Genomic DNA, 13,501 nt, shown 5'->3' with positions numbered 1-13,501 from the left:
GGACCTGTCCCCAAGGGCTAGGGAGCAGGGGCACTGGCACACACACACACAGCTATCTAGTCTGTGGTGATGATGAAGCAGGGCCTGGCTGAGTTGGGATTCCTGTATGGGGCTGGGTCCCTGTGAGTACAGTTCTCCTGTGCTCTTCCTGCCCAGCAGGGCAGGGTCAGGCAGTGTGACCATGGTCAAAGTAAACAGCTTGCAGGATGACGGACAGGCCCAGCCGGAGCTTAGCGTGGATGCCTGGTCTGTAGGCAAGAGAGGTGGGGAGGAGAACCTGGGCCTCAGCACCTGGGAATCCACCTGGCCCCACCTGATGGAATCTGGTTGGTAGGGGCCCTTCCCTGGGACTTAGCCACCCAACTGGGCTCTCTGGCCTGAGGCCCTGGGACCCTTCCTCCTCATCGAGCAAAGTTCTGTTCAGCTGCATTTTGTCAACAATTATCTGAATGTTTTCAAAGATTACCTCTTTAGTCTAACAGCTCTGAGAAGGTGTCCATCCAAAGCGGGGGAAGTGCATATAAAAGACATAGGCATAAGGCTGATCATTACAGGGTATTTTAATGGCAAAAAGTCAGAAACCATCTAACTGTTCAATAATTCCCATCTGTGTAAAGGCATTTCTGCAGTCATTAATATCTTGGAGAATATGTAAACACATGTGAAAATGGCCATGGTCTATTTAGGTGGAGAAAAAAGTGAGTTATACAACAGTATGGGCACCAAAATTCCAATTTTTATATAAATAAACGAGGGTAGATGTACAAGCACGCACCTCAGAGGAAAGGTCAGGGGAGGGCAGCACTTGAACACAGAGCAGCCGCCATTAATCCTGTATCGAGCTGCCTTCTGACACTGTCTCAGATGCTTTTCTGTATTTCCCAAGACGGTGCAGTTCTTGCATTTTTAATTGTCTACGTACTACATCGTTATAGAATCCTTTTCAAAAATTAAGAACTTTACAGATAAGGCTTGTGGTGAAATGAGTTCCATCGTGTGGCCTTTTGCCTTGGTAGAAAGGTTGGAGGGTGGAGCTGTCTCATAGGGATCAGACTTGGGCCAACCCTGAGTCATGTTATCCCCCCTGAGGTAAGACAGGTTCTGACCATCTCACTGCCACCACTGCCATTTTACAAGGTTAAAGTCCCCTTTGACGCCCCCCCACTGCCAATTCCAACTCTAGGGAAGCCAGTGCTAGCGGTTGGTCGTGGGGACTTCGGTAGATGCCAAGGGCTTTGGTTGGGTTTGTTTTTGTGTAGGGGTGCCCTCGGGGCTGTTTCCATTTTCCACTCACTGTCCTTAGTGTTTGGGGCCCTGGTGGTGCAGTGGTTAAGTGTTTGACTACTAACCAAAAAGTCAGCAGTCTGAATCCACCAAGCCGCTCCTTGGAAACCCTATAGGGAAGTTTTACTCTGTCCTATAGGATCACTATGAGTTGGAATCGACTTGACAGCAACAGGTTTGGGTTGTGTTTTTTTTTTTTTTGTCCTTAGTGTTGGCTCTCTGTCTCGGGCCTGCCACCTTGTAGTCTTCTGTTGGCTGCTGTGGGCTTTATGTCCTCATTCCAGGCCCAGAGGGGGACTTGGAGGGTCAAGGCTCAGACTAACGTAGAGATTTTTGTCTTGTGGATGTTAAAACCTTTTTATTGTTGAATTGGCATATAATTTTCATAACAATTTAAAAGTAAAAGTTTTTATTATGAAATACCACCTACTTAAAGAAATGCACTAAACGTAAGTATGCGGTTTGACAAATTCTTGTAAAGTGGGTCCCCCCGCAGCCACCACCCTAACAGGTGAAGAAATGGAACTTTGCCAGCATCCTGAGACCCCGCCCTCTTCCCAGTCAAAGCTCTCTCCCTCCTCTGGAGGCAGCCCACACTGGCTTCTCTGCAGATCACTTCCTTGCTTTTCTTTTTGGTTTTACCACCTACACGTGCATCCTGTGGGGTTTTAGATCATAAACGTCACTGTCCTGTTCTACTCGTTGCTGCCCTGCCCCCAGCAGTGTATCCTAGCTGTCTTTCCACGCGGGCACACATGGTGCCTGTGCTGCCTGGAGGGCCAGCGTGCGGCTGTGCCCTCGGCCACTGCCCAGTCAGTGCCCAGCGGCATGGACTCACAGCTCTCCCCCGCCCACCCAGGTTGCCAGAGGAGGCCCGTCACCGGCGGGTGTTTGAGATGGTGGAGGCCCTGCAGGAGCACCCTCGAGACCCCAATCAGATCCTGGTCGGCTATAGCCGGGGCCTCGTCGTTGTCTGGGACCTGCGGGGCAGCCGTGTGCTCTACCACTTCCTTAGCAGCCAGGTGAGTGGGGCCGGTGGCCAGGCTAGGGGGTGGTGGTTCTCCAGACACACACACCATCTCTGCCCCCCGACCCATGCCTGCTCTCTCTCCTCCTCCTCCTCCTCTGAAGCAACTGGAGAACGTCTGCTGGCAGCGTGATGGCTGTCTGATTGTCAGCTGCCATTCTGACGGCAGCTACTGCCAGTGGCCCGTGTCTGGTGATGTCCAGCAACCAGAGCCCTTGCCCAGCTACATGCCTTACGGTCAGTGCTGTCCACCATCCGAGGGCCGCCTTCAGCATGCAAAGCAAGGTCCTTTCTGCCCAGTCAGCCTTTCCTGGATTTAGGTGTGGGGCCCAGAGAGGGCAGGAACGGCTTTGTCCCCAGCCCCACAAGCGGTGCACTGATCCCCAGCACAGCTTCCTCAGGAAGCACTTGGAGCAAGGCCTGGCCTCGGGGAGTCTTCCACACGAGGGTCCATTCAAGCTCCTTTTCTTTTAGGTCCCTTTCCTTGCAAAGCTATTACCAAAATCTTCTGGCTGACTACCAAGAAGGGGTAGGTATCAGTACTCTGTCCTCTTCCCCTTCCAGAGCCTTCCTGGAGGGCTGGGAGGGCTACTCGGGCCTCTGCCTAGGGGAGATAGTGCCTCATGAACAGCTTTGGGTCCCACATGGAGATCTTGGATCTAGGCAGGGAGAGGAGGGCAGACTTGCTGGCGGTTCAAACCTCTCAAGGACCCAATTCCTGCACAATCCAGTCCCCTCCTTCTTTTCCACCTCCAAGAGACGGTTTAGATCAGTGGGTTTCAGACTGTTTTAGCAGCAGACCAGTTTCTTCAAACAAAACCTTACAGGGAGACCCCCAATGTATCAGTGGCTAAGGGGGTGCCCTGGTTGAAGCAGAGAAGACAGAGTCAGACCCCCAGCCTAGATTCCCCCACCCACCCCAATTTCTCCTGGGCAGTGGCAGTCCCAGCCCTGGAAGAGATGGGGTCCAGCCCCACCTGTCCTGGGTACCCTGAGTGAGCTCTCGCCCTGAGGCTGGCCTCTCCACCTTGCACAGAAGGGCCCAGCACTGGGACCTGGGGGCCTGGGGACTTCCAGGCCAGTCACTGCCCTCTGGACTCCAGAGAAGCCCACACTGGCAGCCCAGCCTGGGGGGCTGTGTTGGGACCCCAGGCCCACGCTGCCCTTCTGTGCCCCCAGGTTGCCCTTCACCATCTTCCAGGGTGGCATGCCAAGGGCCAGCTATGGGGACCGCCACTGCATCTCGGTGATCCATGGCAGCCAGCAGACGGCCTTTGACTTCACCTCCCGTGTCATTGACTTCACGGTCCTCGCCGAGGCGGACCCCACGGCTGGTGGGTGCACCTCAGGAGTGGGTGTAGGGAGCTGTGGGGAAGGGGACGGAGCCATAAATAAGCAGGAAGGGTCCTGCGCTGGAGTTTGCCAACCCGCCACCGTCTGGGGACCCTTAGCCTCACCACGTCCCTTCTTAGTGTCACCGAGGCCAGCAGCCTGGGTCAGTCCCATTAACCCCATCCCTGTCGGCCTCCCCATCAGGGGCTGGCCTGTGGCATTGTCATCGCTGGCCACACTCTGCCTGCCTGTAAGCTCTTTGCTCTTCCAGGGGTTCTGGTGGGCCTCTGTTCTGGGTGTGTCTGTATGGTTGGATTTAACGGTCCACCAGCTTAGGCAAGGGGCTCCTTTTTGCTCGAAGCCTCCCTTTTGGGGTGGGGCATGGGGTGGCAGCGGGGCCAGCACTGAGTGGCTCTCCTGCAGCTCAGGCAGATAGCAAAGCCCTGACTCAGCTTCAAAAATTGAGTGACAGGCAAGACCAGAAAGGGCTGATGTCGAAATCTGGAGAGGCGGCCGAGCAGGCACTCCAGGAGGGAGGGGCTCCTTTCCAATGACTCTGCCCGACATGCCCCAGGGCCCCAGGTGAGGAGAGATGGCTGCTCCAGGACGCAGCAGATCTGTGTTCTCCCGGCCTCATCATCATCAAGAGAGACTCCCCAACTCGCTTTTCCTTCTTTCTCAGCCTCTTCACCCTCTTCATACTTGACGCAGGGTTGCTGAGCAGGGGCTTGGCACAGCCTGGGGTCTCCTTGGGCTTGGGCAAGAAGCCTGGGCTATGGTGGCCCCACCCCCCTTCGCTGGCCGGGTCATCTGATCCCCAGCAGAGGCGGAAGCGGGAGAGAAGCTGAGCTGTATGTTTAAGTGGAGTCCTCTAGGGCCAGCGCCCTCCTGTGATTGTCCTCCAAGCTCCAAAGGGCTGTGACATGGGTGCATAGTGAGGGGCACTACCCCTCAGCCCTGAGGCTCCCGGGTGATGGCCCTGCCTGGCCTGGGGCTCTGGCTGAACTGTCCTGGGCAAGCTTTCTGATTTATTGAACACTTACTGTGGCTAGGAAAAAACGGACAAAGCCCCTGCCCTCAAGGGCCTGAGCTTCGAGTGTGGGGAGACGGTGAACAGGTTGACAGAGGCTGAGTGCTAAGAACAAATGGCCGGGTAAGAGCAGTGGAGGGCAGGGGAGTGCTGATTAGACAGGGTATCAGGGCAAGCCTCCCAGAGGTGGGGACATATTTGAACAGAAACCCAGATGGGCCGGCCTTGCAGAGGCCTGGGGACAGAGATTCAGAGCTGGGAAGCTGCTGGCCTGCAGAGAGGATGGGCCATTCTTTCCAGAGTCTGTGCTGTAGGGGAGCAAGGGATAGACATGTGTCCCAAAGAGCTGACGCAGGCTCTCCTGGGCCTGGAGGGAATGTGCCAGCCTGTGAGGGCCACACTCCCAGCCAGGCTTCTGGAACATACTGACGAAGGGCGGTATCGAGGCTGTCAGCTAGGCAGGTGCCCCAGACGGTGGGCTGGAGGTGGTTTCCCAGGCTGGGCTCTGAGGGGGCCCACGGCCACAGGCCAGATGGGAGCCTGAGAAGACCAGCCTAGTCCAGGGAGGAAGGGCTTAGGAAGCCGAGTGGAAAAGAAGGAGGGAGGCCTGCTCTCCTCTTTTCCCAGAGATCTTTTGGGAAATAGGCCGAGGGGAAGATGCCTGGAGGTGCCCAGCCCCACTCTGCGAGAAGCCTGGGGGACAGGCAGGACAGGGCCGCAGAGCCTTACTCTAACCTAAGGCCTCCTGTCTGTCAGTTGTCAAACACATTTATTGAGCACCAACTAGGTGCTCCTAGAGCCTGGTGCACCCAGGGCCAGACAACACACCACCTCTGCAGCTTGTGGTGTGGCGAGAGCATTACTAGGCACACCTGAGCCAGGACTGTTGGCTGCAAGTAGGGAAGACAGGCATCTCACGGGAGGGAGCCAAGGAAGAGGATTGGCAGACCCCTGGGCCCCTTTCCTGACCCCAGTTCTGGGCCAGTGTCTTCTGCCTGTTCGCCCTGTGCCAGTTACGTTCACCAGTTTGTGAGACAGGGCTGCTCCCCGACACCCACTGTCCTCCTGGCAGGGAAGGGACTCCACTCAAGCAGCTGAGAGCAGGGGCTTTCTAGCCAGGTCCCCACGTGTGGTTTGAGGCTCTCCCTGGGGCCCCAGGCTGTAGCCCTGAAACCAGCTGAGCAGCAGAATCTCCCAGGGAGTTTGTTTTTAAAATGCAAATTTCCTGGCTCCAACTCTGGAGCTCTGACTCAGCAGGGGCAGACTGGGGCAAGCTGCTTCCAACTGGCTCCTGTGCCCCCTGACCCTTGGACTCTCCCCCAGCCTTTGACGACCCCTACGCCCTGGTGGTGCTGGCCGAGGAGGAGCTGGTGGTGATTGACCTGAAGGTGGCCGGCTGGCCACTAGTGCAGCCACCCTACCTGGCTTCCCTGCACTGCTCCGCCATCACCTGCTCCCACCACGTCTCCAACATCCCCCTGAAGCTGTGGGAGCGCGTCATCACTGCCGGCAGCCGGCAGAGCACGCAGTTCTCCAGCATGGTAGGTCCAGCCCCACACCATACCCCCAGCCTCCGGGCCAAGCTCTCCACGGACATGCCTGTCTCTTCTCCAGGAGTGGCCCATTGATGGGGGCACCAACCTGGCCCCAGCCCCACCCCAGAGGGACCTGCTGCTCACGGGGTAGGTGACTTTGATGCCACTCTCCTCCTAGCGGGATATGCCGGGTGGAAGCAGTGTCTGCGGGCCAGGCCCCAGGCCCTGCATCCCTCTAAGGGCGGGCAGGCGGGCTCTGCCTACAGGCATGAGGACGGCACTGTGCGGTTCTGGGATGCCTCGGGCGTCTGCTTGCGGCTCCTCTACAAGCTCAGCACCGTACCAGTGTTCCTCACTGATGCGGACCCCAATGAGAGCCTCCACACTCAGGGCGAGGATGAGTGGCCCCCACTACGCAAGGTGAGGCCACATGCCTGGGAGCCAGGTACGACAGGGACAGGCCGGGTCTGGCCCCCACGGACGGCTCAAGGGCTTCTCTCCCCTGGTTAGGTGGGCTCTTTCGACCCCTACAGTGATGACCCTCGGCTGGGCATCCAGAAGATTTTCCTCTGCAAATACAGCGGCTACCTGGCTGTGGCGGGCACAGCAGGGCAGGTAGCAGGCTGGTCCCAGGTGGAGGAGGGGTTGGTGACGTGGGCAGCACCCAGGCCTGGGAGCTTCCTTTTCATGAAAGGGGAAAAGAGGGGACAGGAGTCAGCCCGAGAGCCCACCCCGATGCATCATCAGGTCCCTGCCACTCTGTGCTCTTCCCCCTGTGCAGGGGTTGCTTGGTACCATTAAAGGGAGGTCCTCAGGGTGCTGGAGTCCCTTGGTAGTACAGTTAACACACTGAGCTGCTAACCAAAAGGTTGGTGGTTCAGGTCCACCCAGAAGTGCCCCAGAAGATAGGCCTGGTGGTCTTCTGAGAAATCAGCCCCTGAAAACCCTATTGAGCACAGTTCTACTCTGACACACGTAGTGTTGCCATGAGTCAGTCAGTTCAATAATAACCGGTTTGGTTTTGGTCTCAGGGTGATGGGATTTCCTCCAGGAATCAGAATTAAGGGTGGAGGTTGGACTCTGGGCCTTGGTCTGGGTCCTGGGCCCTTTTCTGCCCCAGCAGTCAGGGTCCCTGAGGTCCCACTGCCTGCCCTGCCAGGTGCTGGTGCTGGAGCTGAACGACGAGGCTGCGGAGCACACAGTGGAGCAGGTAGAGGCAGACCTGCTGCAGGACCAGGAGGGCTACCGCTGGAAGGGGCACGAACGCCTGTGTGCCCGCCGGGGGCCTGTGCACTTCGAACCCGGCTTCCAGCCTTTTGTGCTGGTGCAGTGCCAGCCCCCGGCCGTTGTCACCTCCCTGGCCCTACATTCCGAGTGGCGGCTCGTGGCCTTTGGCACCAGCCATGGCTTCGGCCTCGTCGACCACCAGCAGCGGCGGCAGGTCTTTGTCAAGTGAGCGGCCCTCCTAGGTGGGTGGGGCCAGGGTGGGGCCAGGTGAGGTGCCTTGGGCCTGGCAGTGGACACGCCTGCCATCTACCCCAGGTGCACGCTGCATCCCAGTGACCAGCTGGCCTTGGAGGGCCCCCTGTCCCGTGTGAAGTCCCTGAAGAAATCCCTGCGCCAGTCATTCCGCCGGATACGCCGCAGCAGGGCATCCACCCGGAAGCGGCGGCCAGCTGGCCTCCCAGGAGAGGTGAGGCATGAGCTCAGCCCGCGACAGCCCAGCTGCCAGCAGTGGGTCCCCACTACCCTGTCCCCACCCCTGGGCTTGCTCAGTGGCTGCAACACAGCCCCTGGGTCCTGATACAGAGGGTCATATCCTGCCCCACCACCTGCTGTGACCTTGGATATGTCTCACTGATTCTCTGTGCCTCAACTTCCCCAAGTGCAAACTGGGAATCATTGTAATACTTAGGGGTAAGTCCTCAGTACCTCTTAGCTGTTTTTTGGTATTCCCCTGCCCCTTTTTCCCTATAGTCTGCGGGGAGGACAGAGGATCCCCCTCCCCCCCCGCCCCCGTTTCCACCCAGGCATCTTGCACTTAGATATGGTCTCCTGGGATCCAGGCCAGGCAGGAGTTGGCACTGGGCTGGGACCAGTCTTCCCCTGGTGGGATGGCACTGAGCCAACAGTGCCCTAGGGAGGGGCAGCGAGAGCCCCGCATCAGGCCTGACCCATCCACCGCAGGTGCCAGAGGCCAAGACAGAGCGCGCTGGCCTGCAGAACATGGAGCTGGCACCTGTGCAGCGCAAGATCGAGGCCCGCTCGGCCGAGGACTCCTTCACCGGCTTTGTCCGCACCCTCTACTTTGCCGACACCTACCTGAGGGACAGTGAGTGGTCGGCCAGGGTGAGGGGGCCCAGGTGGGCATCCCTAGCATGAGGGTGTGTTGGATGCTGCTGCCTGCCTGGGCTTTGGAGTCAGGTGGCCGTGGGCACCTCAGACTCCACCATTTTCTGGAAGTGTGACCTCGGACACATCTCTTTTTTTTTTTTTTTTTAATTTTTATTGTGCTTTAAGTGAAAATTTACAAATCAAGTCAGTCCGTCACGCAAAAACTTATATACACCTTGCTACATACTCCCAATTCCTCTCCCCCTAATGAGACAACCCGCTCCCTCCCTCCACTCTCTCTTTTCGTGTCCATTTCGCCAGCTTCTAACCCCCTCTACCCTCACATCTCCCCTCCAGGGAGGAGATCCCAACACAGTCTCAAGTCGGACATATCTCTTGACCTTTCTGGGCCTCAGCTTGTCCCTCCTCACAGGGCAAGGGTGGAGTGGGGGTGGCCACCACTATCTGAGTGGCCACTGAGGCATCCTGGCTGGGGGCATTTGTGCAGGGCCCCTTGTGGTTGTCAGAGAGCCTTCCCTGTCTGACCCCATCCTGCACCCCAGGGGTTAGGCAGGACCACAGTGCCTCCATTTACAGAGAAGGAAACTGACTTAGGAGCAGCCAGGTAGTGCGTGGCTAGGTGGGATGTGAGCCCAGGTCGCCTGCCTGACTCCACCTGGCTCCTAGAGGGGATTTCTCGACCCTCTTCCCAGAGCCGGGCTCAGACACCCAAAGCCTTTTCCCTTTGGCAGGCTCCCGCCACTGCCCGTCACTGTGGGCTGGCACCAATGGCGGTACTGTCTACGCCTTCTCCCTGCGCGTGCCCCCTGCCGAGCGGAGGATGGATGAGCCCGTGCGGGCAGAGCAGAGTGAGTGCTGGCAGGGGTGAGGGCAGTGGGCACTTGGCTGATTTTGCCAGGGTGGGTGGTGTCCTCAACCACGCAGCCCACCACCTGCTCCTTCCTGTAGCCAAGGAGATCCAGCTGATGCACCGTGCACCTGTGGTGGGCATCCTAGTGCTGGACGGACACAGCGTGCCCCTTCCAGAGCCCCTGGAGGTGGCCCACGACCTGTCAAAGAGCCCAGACATGCAAGGAAGTCACCAGCTACTGGTTGTGTCGGAGGAGCAGTTCAAGGTGCTGTGTAGGGGGAGGTAGGGTTCCCCAAGGTGCCACATGGGGGGCAAGGCAGGGTTCCCAGGAGTCCCTGGGACATCTGGGAACTCATCCTGGGCATAGCTGATGATGGCTGGGATTCATCTGGGTAAGATTTTATTTGATGTTGGTGTTGGTGGGGCTGCAGGGGCACAGGAAAGAATGAGGGGTCTGTGTGGAGTCCCTAGGCCCCAGGGCAGAGGTGGGGATGCCGAAGCAGGACCTGTGTTTATGGAAGGGACACCAAACCTAGACAAGGAAATAAGTGGCCTTGGTGTTCTGCTGGCCCAAGTGCCAGTGACCATACATCTGAGAGCTTGGGAAGCCTGAGGGCTGAACCATGTGTGAGGAAAGCCGGCCGGGCCAGCCCAGCAGAGGCCAGTGGCAGCAGTAGGCAGGAAGGCAAGGGGTCCTTCCCTGGCAGGGTGGAGCTGTGTTCCGGCCGTGGCATGACCAGCCACCCCGTACCTGCAGGTGTTTACACTACCCAAGGTCAGTGCCAAGCTGAAGCTGAAGCTGACGGCCCTGGAGGGCTCGCGGGTGCGGCGGGTCAGCGTGGCCCACTTCGGCAGCTGTCGAACTGAGGATTATGGGGAGCATCACCTGGCTGTCCTCACCAACCTGGGCGACGTCCAGGTGGTCTCGCTGCCCCTGCTCAAGCCCCAGGTGCGCTTCAGCTGCATCCGCCGGGAGGATGTTAGTGGCATCGCCTCCTGTGTCTTCACCAAATATGGCCAAGGTGTGTAGGCAGCAGGTGTTAGCTGGGACGGGGGTGGGCGTGGAGGAGGGCTTCTCAGCCTCAGGAAGGGCAGCCAGGGGTACTGCATGCAGACAAGGCAAGGCTGGATTGGCCTCAGGCGGAGAACTGCCAGGAGGCTTGGGACCCTGACTCGTCCCGCTGCCCAGGGAAACACCTTCTGAAGCCTCAGGACCCCGGAGACCCTGGCCAATCTTACCTGCCAGGTTTCCATCCATTCCCCAGGTTTCTACCTGATCTCCCCCTCGGAGTTTGAGCGCTTCTCTCTCTCCACTAAGTGGCTGGTTGAGCCCCGGTGTCTGGTGGAATCAGCAGAAACCAAGAACCACAGTTGCCCCCACAATGGGGCGGGCCATGAGAAGGCTGTGGGCCGAGCCAGGTGGGTAAAAGGGAGGCCTTTGCCACAGCTCCTCCCTTCCCTGCACATCCTGAGGTGCCCGCTAGGGACTGATCAGAGTCCCCCTGGTAAGTGGTGACTGTGAGCCCAGCTCTTGTATCTCTTCTGCCAATCCCAGTGGGGCTGTTTCCCTCTCAGATGCCTCAGTGCAGGCAGGCCTGGCCCATAGTTCATCTCATGCCATGGGACAAGGCCTTTAGAGCTGGGCGGGGAGCCTAGTGGCCCTGTCCTCACTGTCTCTCCCCCAACAGGAACTCAGGGAGCCAGAGTGATGGAGAGGGTAAGACAGGCCTCTGTAGGGGCAGAGGCTGTACGTGCACACCTGAGCCACACCCAGCCCAGACCTGGGGAGGGGCAGGAAGGGTGGGGTCCCAGGTCAGCTGGAATGGAAACAGCATTCCTTCCAGCCTTGAGCTCTGGGTTCAAGCACCCCCACCCTGTGAGAGGGAGCAGGGGAAGGGAGGCCCAGCATGGGCCTTGCTGACCAGGACTCTGCCTTCCAGAGAGGATGCCAGGCCCCGTGATGGAGCACGCGCTGCTCAATGACGAGAGTGAGTCTGGGGGCAGGGTGGGGAATGTTCCCCAGGAGACCTGGAAAGCCAGGGTGGGACAGAGGGCCATTTCCCTGAGGGGACGGGCTCATCCAGCACCCAGTAGAAGGGGGAGCAGGGCTTGGATCAGCCCCCACTGGCCTTACAGCCCTCCGTTCCCACCTGACTCGTTAGGAGTGCTGAAGGAGATCCAGAGCACACTGGAGGGAGACCGAGCGTAAGTCACCTGCTTAGGTGTGCCCGGCTGGGCTGAGGCTCTGGGAGGGGCACCACGGATGGAAGGTCCTTGTCTGGCGACCGAGTGCCCTGCGGACACTGACTGCTGTGTCTTTGCAAATGCAGGAGCTATGGGGATTGGCATTCCCGGAGAATGGCGGTGGGGTACAGCCTCAGCAATGGAGGAGGTAAGGGCTTAGGGGACTGTTGCTGGCTGGTGGGGAGCAGACAGGTGGAGGAACTTCCTTCTCCCCTCCCCTATCCTAGCCCTGACACATACCCCAGTTGTCCTGGAAACCTCTGTGTCTGGGCTCAGGATGGGTGGCTGAGACCCTGTCCCTCCCAGGAGGCCCTGAGCCGTGTTCCTTCCACAGCAGAGTGAACAAGGGGGCGTCCACAGCGTTCAGTGAACACACACTACTGAGGGCCCGTCCTGGGGCACTGCCCCCACCTGGACAGGCCGAGGACTAGGCCGTGCCGGGACACCCCAGGTCCCACCCTGCTGCTGCTGCTCCTGGCCTCCAGAGAAGAGAGATCCCAGGCCCTGGGGCCGCCCCTTCTGGGGCCCGTCTGTCTCAGTCCTTTTGTCAATGTTGCACAGTTTTTATTCCTCCTCTTCCCTTTTTGTAGTGGGCTGGGTTTTAAATTATAAAATTTAACTGCCTCTGGGTGGAAAAGAGTTTTTAATAAACACATTATTACCTCTTTATTGGACTGGTCCAATGATGGTAGTTTTTCATGGTGTAGAAATGTCCCTATGGATGGAAATGATCGCCAGCCAGGGCCTTGCCTTGCCCCCGATCTGCTCCCAGACCAGGTCGGTGCTCAGGAGAATCTCATTGTCAAGCCATTTGAATCAGAGTGGACTGTACCTAACTGTATCTGAACACCGCTGCGCCTTCTGTCTTCAGGAATAAATGGCAAGAGTTAACCATCCTGAGTCTGTCTGACTTGTATCCCTGGAGGGAGGAAAGGAAGGGCCCTCGCTACCCCTGCTGGCCTTTTCCTGTTGTCATGACAGGAGGAGGCCCCAAATATCTCACACCTGGTGACTGGCTTCATCTAGACATCAAAGGAAGACAGGGAGGTTGTGCCAAGGTAGAGGGGTGCCTGGAGGCAAAAGGGCTTACTCCCCTTCATGCCCTGGATTAAACAGTCATTAAGGTCTTTATGGAAGAGCCCTGGTAGTACAATGGTTAAAGGCTCGGCTGCTAAGTAGCTGCTCCCAGGGAGAAAGATGTGGCAGTCTGCTTCCATAAGGATTTACACCTTGGAAACCCTAGGTGGCAGTTGTACTCTGTCCTATAGGCTCACTATGAGTCAGAATCGACTGGATGGCAACAGGTTTGTTTTTTTGGCTTTTTAAGGTCTTTATAACCCTGAGGTTTTGATTCTACTTGGGATGTATCTTTATTCACCAGTCTTTGTCCAGCACACACTATGTGCCAGGGGCTTGGGGTTCAGAGGTGACCAGCCAAGACTCACGGTCCCTGCCCTTGTGGCAGAGGTGTAGTGAGGGTAACGGACACCCGGGTCAGTCTCTAAGTTTGCGCCCCCCTTCGTTGGGGGGGTGATTCACTGGCTGGGCTTGTCTGGTGCCCGCTGGACTTGCACCTGGGGGCAAATGCCTCCCTCTAATAACCCCTGGCTATACCTCTGCCTTGTGGGGTTCCCAGTTGTTACAAGTGCAGTTACAAGTGTTACAAGTTTGGTTGGCTGCTGTCAAGTGAGCCCCCAACTCATGGCGACCCCACGCATAACAGGATCAGACCATTGTGAGTCATAGTGTTTTCATCAGTTGATTTTTGGCAGTAGGTTGCCGGGCCATTTTTCCTAGTCCGTCTTAGTCCGAAGCTCCTCTGAAACTTGTTCAGCATCACACAA

The 13,501-nt window shown here is 57.9% G+C and overlaps 1 protein-coding gene across 11 annotated transcripts in view; it reads left to right on the top strand.

Annotated features, from left to right (window-relative positions):
• LLGL2 (LLGL scribble cell polarity complex component 2) overlaps window positions 1-12,668 on the top strand; it is a 40,324-nt gene extending 27,656 nt beyond the window's left edge. For 7 of the 11 annotated variants that reach the window (XM_064270743.1, XM_023556891.2, XM_064270746.1 and 4 more), the window contains 20 exons: window positions 2,144-2,306; window positions 2,416-2,548; window positions 2,786-2,840; window positions 3,491-3,645; window positions 5,997-6,214; window positions 6,288-6,355; window positions 6,475-6,628; window positions 6,719-6,823; window positions 7,368-7,660; window positions 7,751-7,901; window positions 8,396-8,540; window positions 9,295-9,411; window positions 9,512-9,678; window positions 10,171-10,435; window positions 10,679-10,832; window positions 11,102-11,130; window positions 11,354-11,401; window positions 11,576-11,618; window positions 11,744-11,805; window positions 11,992-12,667. In XM_064270743.1, coding sequence (XP_064126813.1) covers window positions 2,144-2,306; window positions 2,416-2,548; window positions 2,786-2,840; window positions 3,491-3,645; window positions 5,997-6,214; window positions 6,288-6,355; window positions 6,475-6,628; window positions 6,719-6,823; window positions 7,368-7,660; window positions 7,751-7,901; window positions 8,396-8,540; window positions 9,295-9,411; window positions 9,512-9,678; window positions 10,171-10,435; window positions 10,679-10,832; window positions 11,102-11,130; window positions 11,354-11,401; window positions 11,576-11,618; window positions 11,744-11,805; window positions 11,992-11,999 — 2,533 coding nt within the window. In that variant the 3' untranslated portion in view covers window positions 12,000-12,667. Of the gene's footprint in view, window positions 1-2,143; window positions 2,307-2,415; window positions 2,549-2,785; window positions 2,841-3,490; window positions 3,646-5,996; window positions 6,215-6,287; window positions 6,356-6,474; window positions 6,629-6,718; window positions 6,824-7,367; window positions 7,661-7,750; window positions 7,902-8,395; window positions 8,572-9,294; window positions 9,412-9,511; window positions 9,696-10,170; window positions 10,436-10,678; window positions 10,833-11,101; window positions 11,131-11,353; window positions 11,402-11,575; window positions 11,619-11,743; window positions 11,806-11,991 lie in introns of those variants that run through there. The other 4 variants (XM_064270749.1, XM_064270750.1, XM_064270751.1 and 1 more) reach the window with 4 other exon arrangements.
• Window positions 12,669-13,501: the final 833 nt, after the last annotated feature.

This window comes from Loxodonta africana, chromosome 18, assembly GCF_030014295.1.
Source record: "Loxodonta africana isolate mLoxAfr1 chromosome 18, mLoxAfr1.hap2, whole genome shotgun sequence".
NCBI lineage: Eukaryota > Metazoa > Chordata > Mammalia > Proboscidea > Elephantidae > Loxodonta > Loxodonta africana.
The sequence above is the reverse complement of the archived record's forward strand: the minus strand, read 5'-3'. Positions and strand labels throughout refer to the sequence as shown.